This window comes from Ixodes scapularis, unplaced genomic scaffold (genome assembly GCF_016920785.2).
Source record: "Ixodes scapularis isolate PalLabHiFi unplaced genomic scaffold, ASM1692078v2 PGA_scaffold2__306_contigs__length_199485367, whole genome shotgun sequence".
NCBI classification, from domain to species: domain Eukaryota; kingdom Metazoa; phylum Arthropoda; class Arachnida; order Ixodida; family Ixodidae; genus Ixodes; species Ixodes scapularis.
Genome location: NW_024609857.1, coordinates 58,771,904 through 58,792,867, shown reverse-complemented (window position 1 = coordinate 58,792,867; position 20,964 = coordinate 58,771,904). Strand labels below are relative to the sequence as shown.

The 20,964-nt window shown below is 46.8% G+C and overlaps 1 protein-coding gene across 1 annotated transcript in view; it reads left to right on the top strand.

The window, feature by feature from the left end:
* The first annotated feature begins 705 nt into the window (after nt 1-705).
* LOC120843865 overlaps nt 706-20,964 on the top strand; it is a 72,053-nt gene continuing 51,794 nt past the window's right edge. The window contains exon 1 of the mRNA XM_042291887.1: nt 706-755. Coding sequence (XP_042147821.1) covers nt 706-755 — 50 coding nt within the window. The remainder of the gene's footprint in view (nt 756-20,964) is intronic.

Below are 20,964 nucleotides of genomic sequence, written 5' to 3'. Positions count from 1 at the left end.
TTAAACTATAATTTTATTTCTGCCATGTGATTCTGCCAAAAATTATTACCTTGATATGCCGAACGCGCGGAGACAACTTGAAAATTCAAAACCTGTCGGTTTATTCGACCGTGTTCAACGCAGAATTTTGTTGAACTTCGTCTGTAGGGCGTGGAGGTATATTTGTATAACATGAAAAAATACATAGAAGTTATTAGGATAAATTCATGTCGTCGATGATTTAAAGTTTTTTTTGTGTTGTCCAGATTCCACTTGCAGTTAAATCTGCCCTACTCAGTCCGCAGTAATTACGGTACTTAACTCCACCTGTTCCCTTTATTCAAAAAGTAAATAATTTCAACTTGCACTATAGTTTCAAGAATTTTGCGAATATTTTTGGAGCAACAAAATAAGAACATATTTTTCTAACTTACTATAAAAATTTCTTGTGATATAGAATGAAATGTCTACTTGTTTCCTTGATCCTTTCGACTGCGCAATTTTGTAATGTCCTGCAAAAATTAAACGACCAACTCATTGTTTTTTAAAGCGTTTTTTTTAATTTGTTGCTCGCCTCTTTATGCCGTGCTTCTTTTCTTTTTTTTTTTTGTGACCTTTTCTTGTCTCTAGCCCTTTCAAAGTGATTTTTAAATCCCCTTCCAATCTTTTTCTTTTTTTTTTCAGCACGAGGCTTCCAGTCAGGCAGCGACTAATTGTAAAATAAAAATGCTACTCGTACTTTTCACCGTAATGCTCATATCACAGACAGTTGAGAAGGGGTAAGAATACGAAATCATGATACGATAGGGGTGGGTACTTCTTTTTTACTTTTCTTGACTTTCTCTGCAAACTCATATGTAGTATTTTTAGAAAAACTGCCCGTCCTGCACACCTGAATTGTCGCGAACCAGAATCCTAAGAAAAGGGGTGGAGGAAGGGGGGGGGGGGGGGGGGGGGGGGGGGGGGGGGGCAGGCAGTTCAATTCGAGAAGGGAAATTTTAGAATCTGTACACATTAAATCTTATCTGTGAAACCTGTCGAGCCCTTCTCTTTTTCTTTCGGATCAAGAGACTCGGTTCCTGCGAGGCGAGAGGGCTCTTCCGAAAAGCAAAAGGACAAAATTCCTCTTTCTCCTCCTTCTACTCTTCTCCGTAACCTTCCCATCTCTTCCCTCCTCCACGAGGGCACCGTCGGCCCTCAGGGTAACGGTGACGTGTCGATTGACACCAAGCAGACACTCAACTTCCGCCGTGCACGGAGAGCTAGTTCTTTCACTGACCCTTCTCTCTCCCTCTCTTGGCGACGCTCCTCCGTCGAGCTTCGGTAGGCTAGTTGAAGCAAGGAAACGTTTTGTTTCATGTCGAAAGCAGGTGTCTTCTGTTTGTCTTCCATGTCCCTCTTTCGCTATGGGTAACTTAGACACCAAGCTCAACCATCCACACTACGTGCCACATAATAAAATTCCTCAAGCTTCTGCATTCTGCACGCGTTATATTTAAATTGATGAAATGAGATATAAAAGTGAATCTATGTATACAATTTAAATTAATGAAAATAGCTCCACCAACATTAGAAGTAATGACCAAGCAAAGCCCGTACTAAAAATCCACAAAATATCGTGAGTTGGGGGAGTGGTGCTTTAAGATACCATTGTAAAGTCTAAAGCGCTTTCTTTTTTTTTTTCTCTCTCTCTTTTGAAAATGGCAACACAAACCATGCACACGTAATAAAACAAGGAAATTAGTTTATGACGAACTAAAATAACGTTATATATTTCAGATAATTTTTTTTCGACGATAGCTGTCTTCGCTGGAGTTCAAAGTTAGTCAACATATTTATTGGCATTAACATCCGTAGTGCCAAAGAGCCTATCCTTGTGAAAATTTTTATATGTATAAAACCATTTCGGTTCAATAAACTCATATAATTTAATAATCATAATGGGCTATTCTCTATTTTCCTACAGCAAAGGGAACAAAAAAGGAGCTTGCGGAGCTAGCGTTGATCGGAGCTTGACCCAAAGGATCAATTTGAGGGGCTATGGCTATCCGAGCTCAACAAAAAGCCAGTGAAAGTGTTTTAAAAAAGGGAAAAAGAACGTTTTTTGGGTGTTTTTAAGTGTAAGCTGCATAAGAAAGAAGCTCCATACCCAGAACACCTTCTCAGCACAGCAACCCCCCCATCTGGGGTTTTGTTGCCATTTGCCTCGAGATTCGATCCGCACAACTCATATGCTGAAAAGCAGAGCAACGCTTTGTTTTACGCTTACTTGGAACAAAACGAGTGGAACGGGAGGCCGAAGCCACGGGAGGCGCCAATGCTGAGCTCGCCCACTGGAATCAACTGCCAAGAGCTCGTGCTCTGTAGCGTTACCCGTGCTCTTAGGGTGACCACCCGTCCCGCGACTCGCGGGACTGTCCCGCATTGAGGGCTCGTGTTCCGCGTCCCGCCAGAAATCCCCAAATCTTCAAAATGTCCCGAATTTCACATTGTCGTAACATTCACAACGCGAATTATGGCGCTTCCGAACAGAGTGGCACGGGGAAGCGCGGAGGTCGCTGGGGGAAGCGTGTGAATCTCTATGGTAAGCCACTTTCTATCTAGGCACTGCGAGAAGCGACTTTCTTTTTTGTAGGTGACCGACGCGCAGGCGCCGTTGTGCCCCTCCCCTTGATGGCAAAATATTGCATACGAGAATTTATTGCCTGAAAAAAAAAACTACTGTAATTATTTGCAAAGCATGGGGAGGAAAGCTTTTTTTAGTGAAGACGGCCACAGAAAGCAAAAAGCCTGCAACTCATAAAGGTCGAAAAAACAACAATTTCCTAATTTTGTCTAGAAGCATGTTAGTGTATTTACCATTTTCTTGAACCACCTGAGACTGGGTGGAGAACTAGAAGAACCAAAAGTGAAAGGGACAGGAACATAAAGACAGAAGGCGTCGTCTCAAACTCAGCTAAACGCTTATCTAGTGACGATTCCATATATACCAAAACCTAAAATGTCGCCAACCAATCACCGCATTAAAGAAGAAAAAAATCAGGTCTTCAAGCAAGGGCGTTTATCGTTCTCTGCTCAGCACATTCGGTAAGGATTCAAAAAGAGGTAGGAGGTTCATTCCGTCTGTGTCTGTAGAAGCTTGGACTGCCGGAGGATAAGGCAAGAGTGTTTCTGTGTACTAGGACGATGACAAATCCGGGAAATAGGTCATGTCTTTTGTTGAGATGTGCACATGAAGTTTGGGTTTATTAAATGCGGTGATTGGTTGGCGACGTTTGAGGTTTAGGTATATAAGGAAGTGTCCCTAAACAAAACTTTCAGCTGACTTTGAGACAACTCCTTCTGTCTTTATGTTCCTATCCCTTCCATTTTCGGTCCTTCTAGTTCTCCACCCAGACTCAGGTGGTTCAAGAAAATGATAAATCTACACCAGCTCGTCTGCGCCATCACAGTCTTATGTTAGTATAGACGCTTTGCAGCAGCTGTACATAGGCGCCGCCATGACCGACCTTTTTGTTTCCTCATACGCAGTTTACTTCACTCCATCATTACCCTAGCAGGCCAGGTTATTGCCATTCTAGATTCTACGGTGTCTTTCTTCCCAGCATTGGCCTTTGTAGAGGCTCGTCAACGCCCGTTATAGTGGCTCGGTATCGTGGTAAGATAAAAGAAGGTAAGCAATTGCGGATGTAATCTGGCGCGTGTGCAAAGGGCCTATATAAGAGAAAATATCGACAGGAAACAATAAGCCGAGAATATTTAATGTTCTTTTATTTCCTTTTGATGCATTGGGGTCTGCTGCAGTCAATGTTTATGTTTTCAACGAGAACACCTTTAATAAAACATTTAACATTATAATTGAGCAAGAAAACATTTCTGTGAGTGAAACTTATTTTAGCCTAATTGTCGCATCGCACTTTTGAAGTGTATAATATGTTTTCCGACAGCACAGGATTTCGGGATGTGCGTGTTGATAAATTTCCTTTAAAGGGCCCATGAAACGAAGTTCAGGCTGGGATAAATGAATCTAGGTTGAGATTTTACTAACTGCATATTGTTTAGTGGGCGAAAAAAAAGAAGGTAGAAAGTCAAACGCCTGATTTTCGGCATAAAAATTTGAAAACACATCGGACTATTTCGTACCTCCTTCCCTTCGAAAGCTGTCTGCCTTTTCACTGTGATACATCCGCGGTACCCAAAGCGCTCACCCGGAACAAACGCACGTCACACGACGCCGGACCTCACTTATTGTCTTCTCCCTAAGCTGACAGTGCGGTGACAGCCATGCGCTTGCCGGACCAATCAGCCGCCTCCCTTTCATCACCTTAACTAATTTTTTGCACGTGGGTATGCGCGAGGGAGCGTGATCACGTGGCAAAAGTGTGGCTGGCCCGAGGAGTACGTAGCTTCCAGAGCACAGTCAGCTCCGGGGTGAAAGGAGTGGGGAAAGCAATTTTTGTACGAGTTTTGAGCGACGGACTAATTTTCTAGGAGAATTAAAATTAACTGTTGCGCTAGTTGGTTAAACATCTTAATTACAAAAGCGCAAAGGACAAGGACATGTCCTTGTCCTTTGCGCTTTTGTAATTAAGATTTCTAGGAGAAGAATGACAGTGTCCAGTTACACGATCGAGGGTCCGACCAAGAGGGGAGTCCCTCCTTTCCGTCTTATTTAACCGTTTGGTAAAGTGTGCGATTCATGAGTTGAGGAGGAAAGCTAAGAAGGAAAAAAACAACCGCATCTCCACGAGGTGAATGATGTTGATTGGGGCGAAGCTCTGGTGGTGCTTGTCTGCGTAGACGCTGAGCCACAGCATGCCGAGCATTTCGTTCGTTTTCATCCATGTCACGCTGCGGTCAAATGCTCAAATGCGGATATAACCACGTTCCATACCACACACTCTCTTTCTGACATGGATGAAAACGAACGAAAGGCTCGGCATGCTGCGGCTCACCGTCTACGCAGACAAGCACCACCAGAGCTTCGCCCCAGGGTTGGGCAGTATCGCGATACAAATGTATCGCGATAGTATTTCAGAAATACATTTCGTATCTGTACTTCTGTATCGCGATACATTTTTTTACCAGTATCTGCATTCCTGTATCGAAATACATTTTGAATGTTCCTTTGTATCGCGATACAATCAGGATCAAATGTATTTCGTTACATTTCTTGAAAAATACTCCCCCCCCCCCCCCCCCCTCGAAAAAAAAAAAAAAAAAGGTCCGAACGCTTTTTTTTTTTTTTAACTTCTAAGGGCACCAGAGTCAAGGAGATGCTGGGGTATTGTTGCTATGCTGACCAAGGTTCCTTTTGATTCTGCAAAGTATTTTTCTATACGTCCTCTTCCCTCTTCTGAGAAGTGTTGCGTAGTCGGGGACTCAAACCAGATGGCGTGCCAGGAGTGGAGTCAGAGCATCTTCTGCCGCAGGTCCTTAGGTAGGAATTTCTTGAGTCATTGTTTGCTGGCATCCAATTCCCGCTGCTAACCGTCTCTCTCGCCTTAGCGTACAGAGTACACCCAGCCGGCAAAGCTGAGTCACATTCCGTTGCAGCACGAGCCAGGCGGTGGTTGACTTGAGATAGTAGGAAGACTCACGCTGTGAAGTTCAACACATATTCGAATGCATCTGCGGCTGCGCCCGTAACATTGCACGGCTCAAGGGTACGTCATCGGCCGACGTGAACGTGACCCGCTGCTCTGGTGATCCAAAACCTAGAAGGAGGCCAGAAGTGTCCTCGCTGTGCCATCCCAGACTACGTACTCCCGCGACTAGTCTCGAGACCGCTATTTCTCGGATAGCTCGCGCCTGTGCCGGCAGTATCAGCTCGCAATCCACGAGGTCTCTGTTTGGATAATGCTAGGCAAAATTTGAGGACTGCAATCCGTGCGTCCGTGGTGGAGGGTCGGTAGTAAGGACCTTCAGAACAGGGATGCTACCGTATCGTTTTTTCAACTGTAAAACAGAAGATAAGACATGTATTCCAAGATGCTTCAGGTGGTCCACTATTCTCGAAAATTCCAAATGACACTGCATGCACGATCTTCAGCTAGGTAGCCTACAACGAAAGTACGCATTGTCCTTTCATACAGCAGAATGGTAAAGTTTCATGTTCAAGGCCACACCTAAAGATAAAGAATTCTAATTCACTACACCGTGACATAATGTGATCAATGTTGACAGGATTCCCTCGTCAGACAGACAAAATGTCATGGAAGGGACCGCGGTCAGCAATTGTTGGAACGTTTTTTTGGGCCCATTGAAGACTCCTTGTCGTCCGAAACCACTACTTTCAAGGCAAAGTACCAAGCCTGCAGGAAAGTAATTTCGGGATCGAAAACATCCACCTCAAACTTCAAGCTTCATCTCAGTTGGCGTCTCAAAAAATTTGGAAAATGTATTGCAGTATCAGTATTTCTGTATTTGTATTTCTGCCTTCCCTAAAATGTATTCCTGTATTTGTATTTCCAAATACTTTTTGCCTCTTTTTAAAATGTATTTCCGATACGTATCGCGATACATTTTTACAGATGTATCTTAGTATCAGTATTTTAGCTACTATTTCAATGTATCCCAGTATTTGTACAAATACATTTTTCAGTATTTCTGCCCAACCCTGCTTCACCCCTACTGATCTCTATTGAAGCAGGCTGGATCGCGGACCGCGGCCTCGGCAGCTGGGGCCGAGCATAGAGTTATTATAATGTACGCTAGAGGTTCAAGTGGCGCTAGTGTGCTGACGCAAATTGAAGCAGACAGCAACCAGTCGAAAATTGACTTCCGGTAATGCATTGCTATGGGGAAAAGCGGGTGCATTTTCTCTCTGCGCTCTATCATAAGAGCAAATATCCCGAATAATTCATACGTAATAGGTAGCTTAGAACATTTCTCAGTCATGCCGACGAAATAAATGGTCAGTTACGGTGTTTTTCTTTCAAATTCATCGCATTAAAAACGGTGCTAAAACAGCTTCGTACGTGTATTTATGTACACTGTCGGACACTGTTAGCGCGAACACGACGTCGGCGCTTTTCAGCGTGGGGGATATACGTGCCAAACGAACGAAGAACATCTGGAAATTAACAAAGACGGCAAGAACTACGCAGTAACACCGGATCAGTAACATACACGTGCATATACGATCAAAATTAATTGAAGGCCACGTAATCTATTCCTATTTTAAATAAGTACCGTTTTATTCTTTCTGCTCTGAGCGAAGCTGCTTGTTCTACGTTCAAAATATCACTCGCACGCTCGAAATCTTTGAGAACAAGTGCCCGATAAAAGCTGCCCGGCAGAAAAAACAATACGAAGAGACAACTTTTACAGCCCACGGACTTTATTCTCTACGTTTTGAATGTTTTTATCCGCTCATGCACGACGGGGTCATTTTTATATAGTGACAGGACTGGCATATTAGCAATATATAAGCGTCACCGGATTGCTGGCGAGCCTTGAACACACTCTACATTCCTTTCGATTGTAATTTTGCTTCGAATCGTCGCTTGTTTTTACACACCTGCTGCGGAACACACGTTTGGGACTGGAATGTAGCGAAGTTAAACATCGTTCACTGATGAAGAAAAATGCGCTAACTAAAGCAATTACACTTTTACAGTGTTAATCAAGGTACATACTATTCGGTACGACCCAAATAACCAAAGTGTTCCGTGTTATTTTCCGGCGAAGAGACAAAATGCACGCGCGCTTTCCCATAGGAATACACAGGAAGACTGGAAAAGTAGACTGGTTGCTGTCTGCTTCAATTTGCGTCACGGAAGTCGCATAGACACTAGCGCCAGTTGAACCTCTAGCGTACATTATAATAACTCTATGGGGCCGAGTGTCGCCACCGGCGGCCATGAATTGACACCAGCCAATGCATGGGACTCTATGGGCAGAACGAGAAAAAGTGCCGTTTCCCCCGTTTCTAAGCTGTTGTCGGCACTGAAACTTTTTGGATGCTTTTCGACAAGCCCGTCAAATAGCTTGCGTGCAAACATGAAATCTGACAGCCCTCGCAGTTCTTATAAATAAATATTTTGTGGTCGAGAGTGACTCCGCTGTAGTGCAGCTCAATGAGGCGAGAGTTATCTAGAGTTACCGCGGAGTCGGTGGCGGTTTCGTTGAGTTGGGTTTAGCAGACGACAAGCTCGAAGGCTTTGCTACGCGGAATTCGCTCACTCCCGGAAGGCCGCTGTCGAGATGGAACTTCTTTGTCATTCATCAACTTCTGGGCTTCTCCGAGGACGGTCTCATTGACGGCAAAGTTCCTTTGTTTACTCCCATACGAGAGAAAGCTTGCCAGTTCAGCCGTAGGTGCTCCGGTACGTTTAATTTTTTTAGTCGGCGTTCGAACGTTTGACAAATACCCATTCGATCTCCAAACACCCGGCATAAGGATCAAAGCACACCATAAGATACTCGCCTCTGAGCACAGCGTACATGCTTCAATACTTTTACTTGTGTGCGTTTCTCCCATGCATAGACTTGCGTGTATTGCCTGGTGTCAAGCAATGGCTGCCGGTGGCGACACCGACGAGCTCCCGATCCGTGATCCAGTGTTCGCCCCAATCAACATCATTCACCACGTGGAGATGCGTTTTTTTTTTTTGCCCTACACGAGCACGGGAGCACGTGCTCACGTGCTCGTGAGCGCATGAGCTCACGTGCTCGTGAGCGCATGAGCTCACGAGCAAGAGCACGTGCACCCGACGGCGGACGGACATACGGACATGGCTAGCCCCAGAGCCGTAAATGTAGAGAGTTTGGCCATTCGTTGGGAAGTATAGGAGACAAATGAGGAGGCGCCATTGGCCGAACGCGGGCTGGGCGTGTTCCAGGGCGTCTTCAGAAATTTGAATGTGACCAACCAGAAGCCGGAAATAATACCCTGGCGGCGGTCGCGAGAAACAAACCTGATAACTGCATTGGAGTAACTCTCGATGGCTGAAAATATGGTACACGTGATGTTTCAATCACGTTAATCCAAAATGATGGTGGAAGAGTGCGACTAGCGGAACGATCGACATAATCCTTACGCCAAGCGCCCAGGGCCGGGAATCTGCTGTCCGAACGGTCGTACTCTGTTCGCGCAAAACAGAGTTGCGCGGCGCGTTCGTTTCTTACATCTTTCTGCATGATCATGATCAAAGCAACACGTGCACCCTATTTTCAACCACTAAGAGTTACTACACACTACACTTCACTCTTACGCGGTTATTAAAACCATATACGAACATAAACTTTTGATCTGAACTGTTTGCCACTACCACCGCTAAAGGATTCTTTTCGCCTTCTGGTTGGTCAAGAGAGCATGCCAAGCCCTCTTTCAGACTCTGCCGCACGCCCTGACTCTGCCCGCGCCTCCCATTGACCAAACTCTCTACATATACGGCTCTGGCTAGCCCCTAAGGAGCTTCGCCCCTAAAAGTTGAAAAAGCATTTAATGACCCCTTTAAAATGGCCCTGAAACGATTTTTCTACTTTCTCCTCCTTAACTTTAATCCTCAGCCTAAAGGCGAAACGAAAAATCACGTCGTCGTGACATGTTTTGGCACCGGTGCGATGACTCCGAGCTTCCATCGTGCTTTTTAGGCACACCATTGAACGCATGTGACGATAAGTTCCGTCCGGGCACTCATTGTCCACGAATCCAAATACTCGTTGACGGATATTGGTGTTGACGATCGCATACGTCCGAGTGACGCAGTTCTCGTGTCCAGTGCGTGAGCTGGGGTTGGCTGACGTCATTTCAGCACCGCTGACGTGCTTTGAATACCGCGAATGTATCACCGGTGTCACAGTGAAAAGGCGGACAGCTTTCAAAGGAAAGGAGGCATGAAATAGTACGCTATATTTTTAAATGTTAGTGATGTTAGTAGCGAAACGCTGGCTTTTGGCTTTCTCCCCTCTTTCTTTTGGCTTACTAAAAAATATGCTAGTAGTAACGTCCCAATTCAAAATCATTTATCCAAGCCCAAAATTCGTTTCATGACCCCTTTAATATGGTGTACTAGAACTGGGCAGTGTGTCGTCCGCGCCGAGAAGCAACGGAGGGAGGAGGTCGGCGTAGCGATGACGGCGCGCAAGAACGCCAGGGGGCGCTGCGGGTAACAGGCGTGCTCCTTCCCGCTCGGATCGCCGTGTGGTCGTACTGCTTGTGATCGCGTGGTTCGCGTCGTCGCCTTGTTTTGCTGCAGTTTTTTTTTTTAAATAATGGTTGAGTGAAATGGATTGTGATCGGCGCCGTTCAGTGTGATGTAGACAACGCGTGCAATGACGGAAGAACGGCGGGACAACAGAGACGGGACGTGTTTTGTGTCGGGGCAGTGATTTCCCTACACCCCTCTACGGGGGTGTACTCCCCCCTTGTTTTTCCGAAAGCAACCCTTTAATTCGCAACGACTCTTATATTCTCAATGCCCCCCGAACACCCCCTCCCTAACCTCGATTCCTGGGGCCCGTGCCGGGATGCAACAGTGGCTACCGGTCCTGCAAAGAAGACCGTTCCCTTTTTCGTGCCCCTCTCGAGTTCGATCGGCGTCAGTCGTCGTCCCGCAACATTAAAAGGAGTGACAGGGAGACTCTGCTTCATGTAATGCAGGCAGTCATGACAGTCGTCCTCTACATTTTTTTTTCGGACTTTTTGCACTCTAAAGTATCTGCTAAATCGGTTTTATAGGCACTGGTTTGGACACACCGAAGGGTCCTGTGCACGCTGACTGCATTAGAAAGGCTTGGAGAAGTGACTGTGAAAATGTGACGTTAAAGGTTATGGCCTCACATCAGCAAATTATTTTTTTTTCCTAACAGCTTTAAAAAGATGAGGGTTGGCCCAGCACTCCGTCTCTTCAATCAGGAGGTGCTAAGAGGCCTCTTTTTTTTTTTTTTTTTTTTTTACCGCAAGAAAATTGAAGGGCCTTATGGCCCAGCGGAAGATACTGAGTCATTTATCCTGAAGATGTCGAAGCTCATCAAGATCATGACCTCACGTTAAAGAATGTAGAGCAGGGGGGGTGTCAAACACGCGGCCCGCGACTGTTTGGGATGCGGCCCGCAAGCCTCCCGCGGATTCGAACCTCAATTCCCATGCCTCAAGCGCCATTAAATATAGTTTTATATTTTCGATTCATTTTCGACCGAAAAAGGTCTGCAGCCTGCAGCCTCTGCTCATATAACATGTACACACATTTTATACTAATCTGTTGTGTGTGTGTGTGTGTGTGTGTGTTTTTGACGGAGTATTTCTTTTGTTTAAATATTTGCTTCTTGGCCTTTTCTCTTGTAAATTAACCGGAACGGCACTTCCACTAGTAGGCCACAAGTGCGAGATCTTTGCTCACAGAGGCACATCGGCTGCACGAACTGTTGCTTAGCAGAAGCAACTGCCGAAGATAAAGCTATGAGCTCGGGCTTCTAGCTGACAAAAAAAAAAAAAAAAACATTTAAAATGCAAGTATTTTCTCCCTTGGAAAGAAAAGAACTGCCGTATGAAGATATTCTTTTTATGCCCGTTGAGCCTAGTGAGTTATGCGACGGGTCAAGGACGGTGTGCTTGTTCTCGATTTAATGAAAACTGCCAGTACGTTGGTGTCTTATAACATCAGGGGCCGCTTGCTCGAAAGAGTTGAGACACAACTTGAGACAGTCTCAGCCGAGACCGAACGTGAGCCACTTGCTCGAAACGAAACTAAGTCTGGACTTGAGACTGAAACCAAGTCTCTGACTCAAGTTGTGTCTCAAGCCGGGAGACAGCCCCGTAGCAAATTAGCTGGCGGCCGATTTAAGACCCAAACTGAGACCCAAACGGAGACCCAAACTGAGACAGTCTCAGAGGTTAGCCACTTGCTCGAAACGAAACTTAGTCTGGACTTGAGACCAAAACCGAGTCTCTGACTCAACTCTAGTCTCAGATCTTGAGACAGTAACCGAGGAGGCTCACTGGCGGTCTCAGAGTAAACAAAATGTCGGACGTGGCCACAAGACACCGGCTCCAAACAATCTTCGCCGCATGAATGCACTCCGCGGCACCGTCGGACCGTGTTTTCCAGGACCGATTTCGCCCCCTCGACACCTTCGACGTTTCTGACGAGGTTTCGGTTTCGCCTTCGCCGCGACAGCAACATGCGCATCACCGGAGTCTTGGAGGTGAGAACACAGTCTTATTTCTAACGTTCCTCTTCGACTATATGTTACATTTATTAAGCGGCCAGCTGCGAAGTAATTTTGGAGCAATCGAGACTTTTGTTTTCGTCAGTTAAAAGCCCCTTCTGGTCAACATGCAGCGCCGTCACTGCGTCCTCAAAACGTTGTGTAGTGGTCCTTCCCCAAGCTCACTCTATTTTTATTGTCTTTGGTGTGGCACGGTCTTTCGTATCACGGTGAGTTCCTCATTACGAAAACAGTTTTGAAATAACGAGTTTCACAACTTGTCAGTGGAAACAGCTGGTGGATACTTGAGTGAGTTTTGAAAAGGAGCAGACTCTTCAAAACGGTAGCGAATGACATGTATTGATCATATCTCGCGGCAAGCTTCGTTCTTTTGAGGACTATGTCGGCAATGAAAACTGCTATAGTATGCAACTGACGGTGCAAACCACGTTTCCTCCTTCGGGTGGTCAACAGCAGCGGAACTCCCCGAACTGCAGCAGAAGTTTTACGTCATGGGCGGCTTTCCGGGCGTCGTGAGAGTCATCGACGTCACCCACGTTCGGATCCAAGGGCCGCCGTGCACGAGGAACTGTTCGTCAACAAGCACTACGGTCACTCTATCAACTTGCAGCTGATTGTGGACGCGCGCTCGAGGATCCTGAATGTGGTGCCATGTGACCCGGAAGCATCCACGATTCCTACGTGCTGTCGCAGAGCAGTGACGGGGAGAACGTCGCGACGGGCGCGTACGGCGGCCTGACCATTGCGGCTACCCGTGCAGGGCGTGGGTGATAGCGCCTTTCCGATCGCCGACTGCGCCAGTGGAGTGTGCGTACAACCAGGCTTACGGAACAACACGGGTTGTAATCGAAAGGTTGGTGTTATGGAGAGCTGCTTTCAGAAAAACTGTGTCTGTGAGATGTCTCAGAGCTACCTTTTTCTAAAGCGCAAAGGGCACACTGCGCATTGAATAGCCAGGCTATGAACAAACCGGTTTATGTGCACAGTGTATCCTAAGATAGCCACCATGCCAGGTTGTAGATAAAATTTGATTGTAGACAGACTGCACCGAATGGCAAACAGCAGCAGTATCATGGGGCCTGGCAAAAGAACTGCTGAGTACAGTTGTATCGAGCATCACAATAAGTGGAGTGAAGGGTTCTGTTTGTTGTTGTAACCCCACAGACAATGAGCTGAAATACCCGATCCTGACTTCTCTGTGTCCATGATCCTCACAGGTCCTATTACCTCAGTTTGTTAGATTTATAGCTTTTGGGTACATCACGCTGTTTTCTGTTCTAAAGGGTGCGGTACGTTCCGAGTATCTTAAATTTGCGCCTCCGCCAATGAGCTTTCGACTTTTGCTGGTAAGAAATAATTGCAAACCTAGAAGCGTGACCATATTAAGAGACACTCTGCGTTTCTTACGCTGTCAGACACGATAATGACGACGTTAATTTTTCTGATGCCAATGTGGGGTCAACTTTCTGTGGAAATACAGATACAGAGTCAAAGCATGCCATTTCGCTGCGTAGCTAAATATAGTTCAACCAAAATAATTTGCTGGGTGTAACTTCAGCACTTTAAAAAAAACTCTTATTGTTCTTTTTAGCCTTGTTTCCGAAACATTGCTATGATATTAGTGTGATTGTGTTAAACATCTTTTTTCTTTTTTAACTCCTTTGGGTTTTCTTTGTTTGTTTGCCGCAGGTTTTCTGTAATCCATTACATCATAACTGGGTTGGGAAAAGGCGAAGACTACGGTCTAAGAAAACCAATCAGCAGGTTGGGAAGAGACACTTGACTCACTAGGTGCGTGCAGTGCTATCAGAGAGATAAACGAAAAAGAGAAGAATGCCGCTTTTGGGACAATTTTGAGTTACAGGTTAAGTTTCAGGGGAGGGAAAGCAACTTCCCAAGTTCCTCCTTCCCCACTTCTTTAACTGCTTGGGTTACGCTTTGCCTTTGTCACCGATTGGCTGGAGGGGACCATATCACTTGCTTTTTGCCAAGTGACGGTGAGACAGTATAGTTTCCTGTTGAACAAACATGGTGTCTTTCTCTTGTGCAATGGGCAGGGGTGTGGATTGAGGTACGAGCTTTGAACTCAGGGTCCCTGGGTTCTGCATTGCGAGTTTTTGCTATACAATTTCCGAACTGTAATACGCCACTGACCCTCCCTAGAGCCAACAGTAATTGAATGGTATCCAAATATGATTTCGCTTTGTGCCGTAGCTTGTGCGTGTTCCTATTTTGGTGTATTGTGCAGACACTGTGATTTTCCAGCACCAGAAGAGTTAATATATCAATAACATCAAAACTGCAGTGCCAGTGAACTTCACGGCACGGAACTTCACGGCATTCACGGCACGACACAAATACTAAACGCATTGACGCTGCCTGCATGCCACTCGGCGGTGAAGTCTCAAAAACCCTGTACAAATGCAATGGTGCGGAAGGCAAACATTTTGCTTGAGGTGTGGCCGTGGCAGGTGTTTTTGTGGTTATGATGTTCGCTTTTAATTGGCCGAGTGTGTAAAAGTTGTTGCAACCTTTCTATGAAGCCATCATTTCTTTAGTCTTGCATGCTGCCAAACGAAATAATGAACTGGAAGGTTTGTGCATGCTAGAAACTAAAGGTGGGGGCATTGAAGAGGACTAAGAAAAATATTTTAATATATTTACAATCCCCCCCCCCCCCCCCTTTTTTTATGGGTTTTCTTGTTGAGCAGCCTGCCCTAGCAGGGCTAAGACTTTTTTTTTTTTGCACTGTTCTCCATAAAAAATAGCCGCAATCTGTGTCTCCCTTGTTGCTTTGTGCTCTGCTTGTGCCATTCTGAGCTCCTCGAGGGCTGTATTTAGCCAAGGAAGGACACATTTTCATTTGAGTGGCATGTTTTCCGCCTGTTGCGCAAACAGGTATTTATAATACTGCCTGTCTGCAGCCTGCAGGTGGTATGCTGGGCCTCCAAGCTGGTTCTGGACAACACGGTCCTGGTCAGCGTAGGCCTGATGGTGGTGGTCGCCCTTCCAACGGCAGCAGTGCTGCCTCAGGCTGAAGGGGCGCCTCATCCTCGTCCAATTGCCAGTCCAAAGGCTGGTAATCTTTCGTTCCCCGGACTTCGGCATCTTGAGGAAAATGACCCCGGGGGCCACAAAGACCTTGTGGCCGAAGGCCCAACCTTTCGGGCCAACCACGTTAGTTGCTGGCCGCACATTGACTGGTGCTTTGCTAACCCTGAGTACAATCCACAATGATGTTTTTAGTGTCACCCCTGTACATAGTTCGAGCGCACTCTTATTTGTTTTTCAGGAAATTGTTTTGTGTGCATGTGGATCAAGCTCGATCGCTCAGCTCTCAACCGTTGTGGCTCTTGGTTTTGAAAGTAGCTAGGCTTCAGCGGAACCAGTCTACGGTGTAAAAATCGAACCCGGTCGTAGCTGTTGCGGCTATTATTTCTGAAAGTAGCTGGGTTCGTGTAGAGCCAGTCTGCAGTGTGTTTGTCAAGCCCGATCGTAGCTGTTGTGGCTATTAGTTGTGAAAGTCGCTGGGCTCGAATAGAGCCAGTCTATGGTGTGCAGGTCAAGCGCAATCTTAGCTGTTGCATCTATTTTTTGTGAAAATAGCTTGCTTCAATTTGGGCCAGTGCGCAGTGTTGATGCAGGCCACCCGATTTTCTGGTTGCTTGTCCCTGTGCTTCTTTCCAGTGATAAAAAGAATACCATGCTAAGTAGCAGGTGTGCTCAGGGTGATACCAAGTTTAGTGAGTGTATGCCGGTCGGTGCTTAATAGATGGTACTAGCTTACTGCTCAATATGTGCAAGCAGAGACTGACTTCTTATTAATTGTGTTCCAAAAAAAAAAAAAAATGAGACGTTTACAATTTCCTGTAATGCCGAATAAGAATGCAGCTCTTGAGGAGGGTGCGGAGAGGAGGGTATTGTTCGTTTACCTTAAGTGCGCAGAGTGACCACATTTCTGGGACGTGGATCGAGTGGATTTGGGGATGAAGAAACGACATACAGCTGCCGAGCTGCCATCTTGTTTATCAGGCGGGAAGAGAGGGGAAAAATAGAAACAATAGTGGAACGGCTGCACGACCTTAGCGCTGGATTCGTGGTGCCATCTGGTAACGGTCCATTACACTACCAACACTCCCCCTTAATGGACTGTTGCCACGTCCACGTTCTTGACACCGAAACGTTCACAATGCTTGAGGGTCAGCCTTCCATTCAAGGCCTTGGTGAAGAGGTCTGCAGAGTTACTCGACGATTTGTTGTACTGGAGTTGCAGCTTTCCTTCTTCCACCTTTTCTCTCAGGAAGAAGTGCTTCAGATCAATGTGCTTGCTTCTCTCCGACGTGACTTGATTTTTCGCCAGCGCAATTGCACCCTGGTTGTCTACCAACAAGACCTGTGGTTCCTGTAGAAACTCGTGCACACCAAGCTCCTTCATGAAGTTCTCTAGCCACATAACTTCCTTTGTAGCATGACACATGGTCATATACTCTGCTTCGACGGTTGACAGTGCAGTACTTTGTTGTTTCCTGCTGCTCCAGGAAATTGCAGCGCCGGCTAGCGTCAACACATAACCATTGAATGACTTCCTGTCAGCCTTGTCATTAGCCCAGTCTGCATCGCAAAAGACCTGCACACACTTCCCAGTTCTTTGGTAGATTAGTGCACAATTCTTCGTCTGCTTCACATAGCGAAGAATGTGCTTTATGCCACTCCAGTTCTCTTCTGTGGGATGTTCGTTTAACTGACTCACGTAAGTGGTGGCAAAAGCCATGTCCGGTCTTGTTCCTCCGACAAGATAAAGCAACGCACCAATTGCCTGTCTGTACTTGCGCGGCAGGTCTTCTCTCATTCGGTCGTTGCTTTCTCCTCTTTGGTACTTGCTTCCAGGATCCAAGAGATGATGCTGCCTTAGCATCTGCCTTGCCTTGATCAGACGGCATAGACCGTCTGATCGAGGGTCAGTTTTCCATCCCTTTCTCTTTTCATTCATATGGAAACGATGTGGCTGGCTTCCCCCAGGTCTTTTGCGTCAAACTCGCTTCCTCCTCTTCTGCGATGATCAAGAGGTCATCAACGTAGACTCCTACAATGAGCTTCTTCTCTTTGCTGACATATAAACAGGGGTCTTCTTTCGATCTTGTCATCCCCTGCAACTTCAGCAGTTTGTCCAAGGTGAGATTCTACTCCCTTCCAGACTGTCGCAGTCCATACAAGCTCTTCTTTAGAAGGCAGACTTCATCCTTCTTGCAACGCCGAAAGGCTGCGGTTGTTCCAAGTAGACGGTCTCCTTCAGTGTACCGTTCAAGTATGCTGCCGTGATTTCAACCTGGTGGATCTTCCAATTTCTCTCGACTGCTATGCCTAGCAGCGTCCTGATGGACTTCAGCTTGACAACTGGAGAGAAGGTCTCCTTGTAGTCGGTTCCTTCCACCTGGGAGTATCCGCACGCTACTAACCGTGCCTTGTACCTCTCCAAGTCACCATTCTCGTCGTATTTCTTGCGGATTACCCACTTGCACTTTACGACCTGTCTCTCCTTCGGTCGTGGCACCAGTTCCCATGTTCCTGAAGCTTCAAGGCTGTTCAGTTCACTCTGTATAGCTGCTTTCCATCTCTCTTTGTCTGATGCAGAAAAGGCTTCGTGTAGAGTTTCTGGATCTTCCCGGTTGTTTTGCTTGGCTATGCAGGAGCCGTGACATCCACTTTGACGTGGTCCCTTCTTTGCCAGTCTCGCCAACCTTCTGTATGCTTGCGTACCACAATCTGTCACGTTGGATATCTGCTGTGTAGCTCCGTTGTCGTCTTCATCAGCTGATGATCTAACTTCTTCGGCATTGTTGTGGCCAGTATCATTTCGATCTGAACCACCAACCTCACGTGACCCGCTCCAGCTGTCTTCTACTTGAAAAATGATTGTGCCCTCGGTGTCGTCACATACATCAACGTCAGTGCTTGGAGCCTGGGCAAGCTTGCACGGGAAGGAGTCTCCTTCGAAGGTGACGTCTCGACTCACAAAGAAGCGGTCTTCTTTCTGGTTCCACAGCTTGTACCCCTTCACTCCTTCTGGGTAGCCGACCAGTATGCACTCCTCTGCTTTCGGGTCCACCTTGCTTCCCTTGCATCGTCTGTTTCGCAGACTCCATGTTCTGCATCCGAACACTCTTAGGTGGTCCAGTTTCACTTCTCCCCCTGTCCACAGAGCTTCTGGTGACTCTCCTTCGACTGCTTTCGATGAACACTTGTTCCTGATGATGTGACTTGCAGTGACAACGGCGTCAGCCCAAAGTTCTTTGGGGACGCCTGACTGGATGAGGAGACACCTCGTCATGTCAAGCAGAGTTTGGTTCATTCTCTCGGCAACTCCATTCTGCTCAGGTATGCCAGGAATGGTGAGCCGACGCTTTATGCCATGCTTGGCCAGGTACTCATCAAACTCTTTGCTTGTGTACTCTCCTCCATTGTCACTACGCAAAGTCTTCACCTTCGTGTTGTGGAGAATCTCGACCATTCGTCTGTACTGGTCGAATCTGTCCAGCACTTTATTCTTCGTCTTCATTGGGTACACTACAGTGAATCTGGAGTAGTCATCAATGGATGTGACAAAGTAGTTCGACCCTCCCTTCGAGGCAGGTGTGATCTTTCCAACTACATCCGAGTGAACCAGCTCCAGTGGGGCCTTAGCCTTTGTTCCACCCTTCTTCGGAAGCTGCTTTTCTTCAATTTGCCGAGTGCACATGTCGAGCACTTTGCATCTTGACTGCTTCTACCACTTTGGCAAAGTTTCTCGACAGCTTCATGGTGGAGATGACCGAGTCGTCGATGCTACAGGGCGACGTCTGTCGCCTTTGCTAACTTCAATGTTGCAAGCGACTTACTCTCAGTGTACAATTTACCATCGCACTTGGCTACGACAATAAGGTCACCATTTGCTTCAATCACTTTAGCTTTTCCATTGCTGAAAGTCACGCTCAGTCCACGTTCCTCAATCTTCCCAACTGACAAGAGGTTACCGTCTAAGCTTGGTACGTAGAGGACATCTTGGAGCTCGACGACAGTGCCACCGCAGTCTTTCGAAAGTTCAATCTTTACCTGTCCTCTCCCGACGACTTCCATGACCTCCTTATTTGCTGCCTCAACAGTCGAACAGCAGGGCTTGAAAGTGGTGAATTTGGCTCTGTTTGACGTCATGTGGTCAATTGCTCCACTGCCAAGGTACCAGATGTGTGACCCTGAGGAACTTCCACCTCTGGCACAGAGCGCCTTCTTCGGTTCACTGGAATTTCGTCTTCTCTTTGAGCCGCATCCTTCGTCATCGGGACCCTCCTTGCATTCCCTGGCAATGTGTCCAAATTTTCCGCACCGAACTCATTGTTTCGGTTCAAAGCAGCTTGTACCAGTGCCAGTTGCTGCTTTCCTTGAAAAATGTTCTTGCCCGTTACGTTTGTGGAGCTGACTGCTCCTCATAATGGCTTGTTCTTTGTCATGAGGGCCTTGTTTTCTTCACTCTCATTTAGTTTGTCTTTTTCACGTTTGACTTGGCGCTTTTCTTCTACCAGCAGCCTTGCTTTCACCTTCTTCGTCGTGAGCGTTCCTTCGTCTTGCTCAAGATTTAGGATAAGTGATTCATACGTTTCTGGCAAGCCCATCAGCATCACCAGTGCCACTTCCCTGTCAGTGAAGGCGTATCCTGCCGTTTAAAGCTTCCTCTGTAGGTTCATTATTCAATCCAGGTAATCCTTCATGGTTTCATCTGGCTCCATTCTGGTGCTGGAGAAGTCTCCCATCAACTGAAGAGCATGCAGTAGCCCACACTTTAAATGTATCTCTTCCAATGTATTCCAGGCCTCACGAGCTGTCAAACATTCCCCAATGTCGTCCAGGCAGGTGTCTTCCACTACTAGGAACATGAATGTCAAAGCCTTGGTGTTCTTCCTCTCGTCGTTCATCACTTCTCTCCCACCATAGCCAGGCTCCATGGCTTTCCAACAGCCTTTCTGGACGAATGCCGCTCTGGCTCAAATCGCCCACGCATGGTAATTTTCGTTTGAGAGTTTTGATATTTTGAATTCATCCAGCGCCGCCATCCTATCGCTTTGCTTTGTCGAGAGCGGTTCGAAGTAGGCTTACAGCGATGAACTTGCGTTGGGTTCTTGTTGCACGTCTTGTGGCACCCAGCGAAGCAGGAACACATGTACAGGTTTGACGACGTCTTCCACGAACCGTCGACGCAGTTCTCCTTCGTTCACTTCTTTGCCGAGAAATTCGTCACTGGCGTGTCAGTCACTTCTTCCCGACACTTTCATCACTGGCACGCACCGAACCGATGTCAGTACTTCTTTCCGACAGCCACAGGTGTCGCACGGTGATCCGTCCTGCTCGGAAAGCGCAAAGGTCACTTCTTACCGACAACTTCGCTGTACCCACGCTTGGTGTGTGTAGACGTCTTCCGAACATAACACCCCATGGAGTCCGCAGCGAGACCGGTGTCCGGCGACGCTCCATCCGTCTGATGAAGAACGCGCCACCTTTTACTTTCTTGACGGGCACACACCGCTTGTCAGTCACTTCGTCCTTGACAGTTTCACTACACTCATGCTCGTCTAATCTTCTTCAGGCATCGGCACGACGTAGCGATGACGGTGTTGCTTGACAGTTTTTTCTTCAATGTGGTCGTACCTTTTCATCACTCATTAAAGGTGACCCCTTTTCCGAAATAATGGTCGATGTGTCGTCCTGGGCCCATAACCTGTTTGTTTATCTTAAGTGCACAGTGTGACCACATTTCTGGGACGCGGATCGAGTGGATTT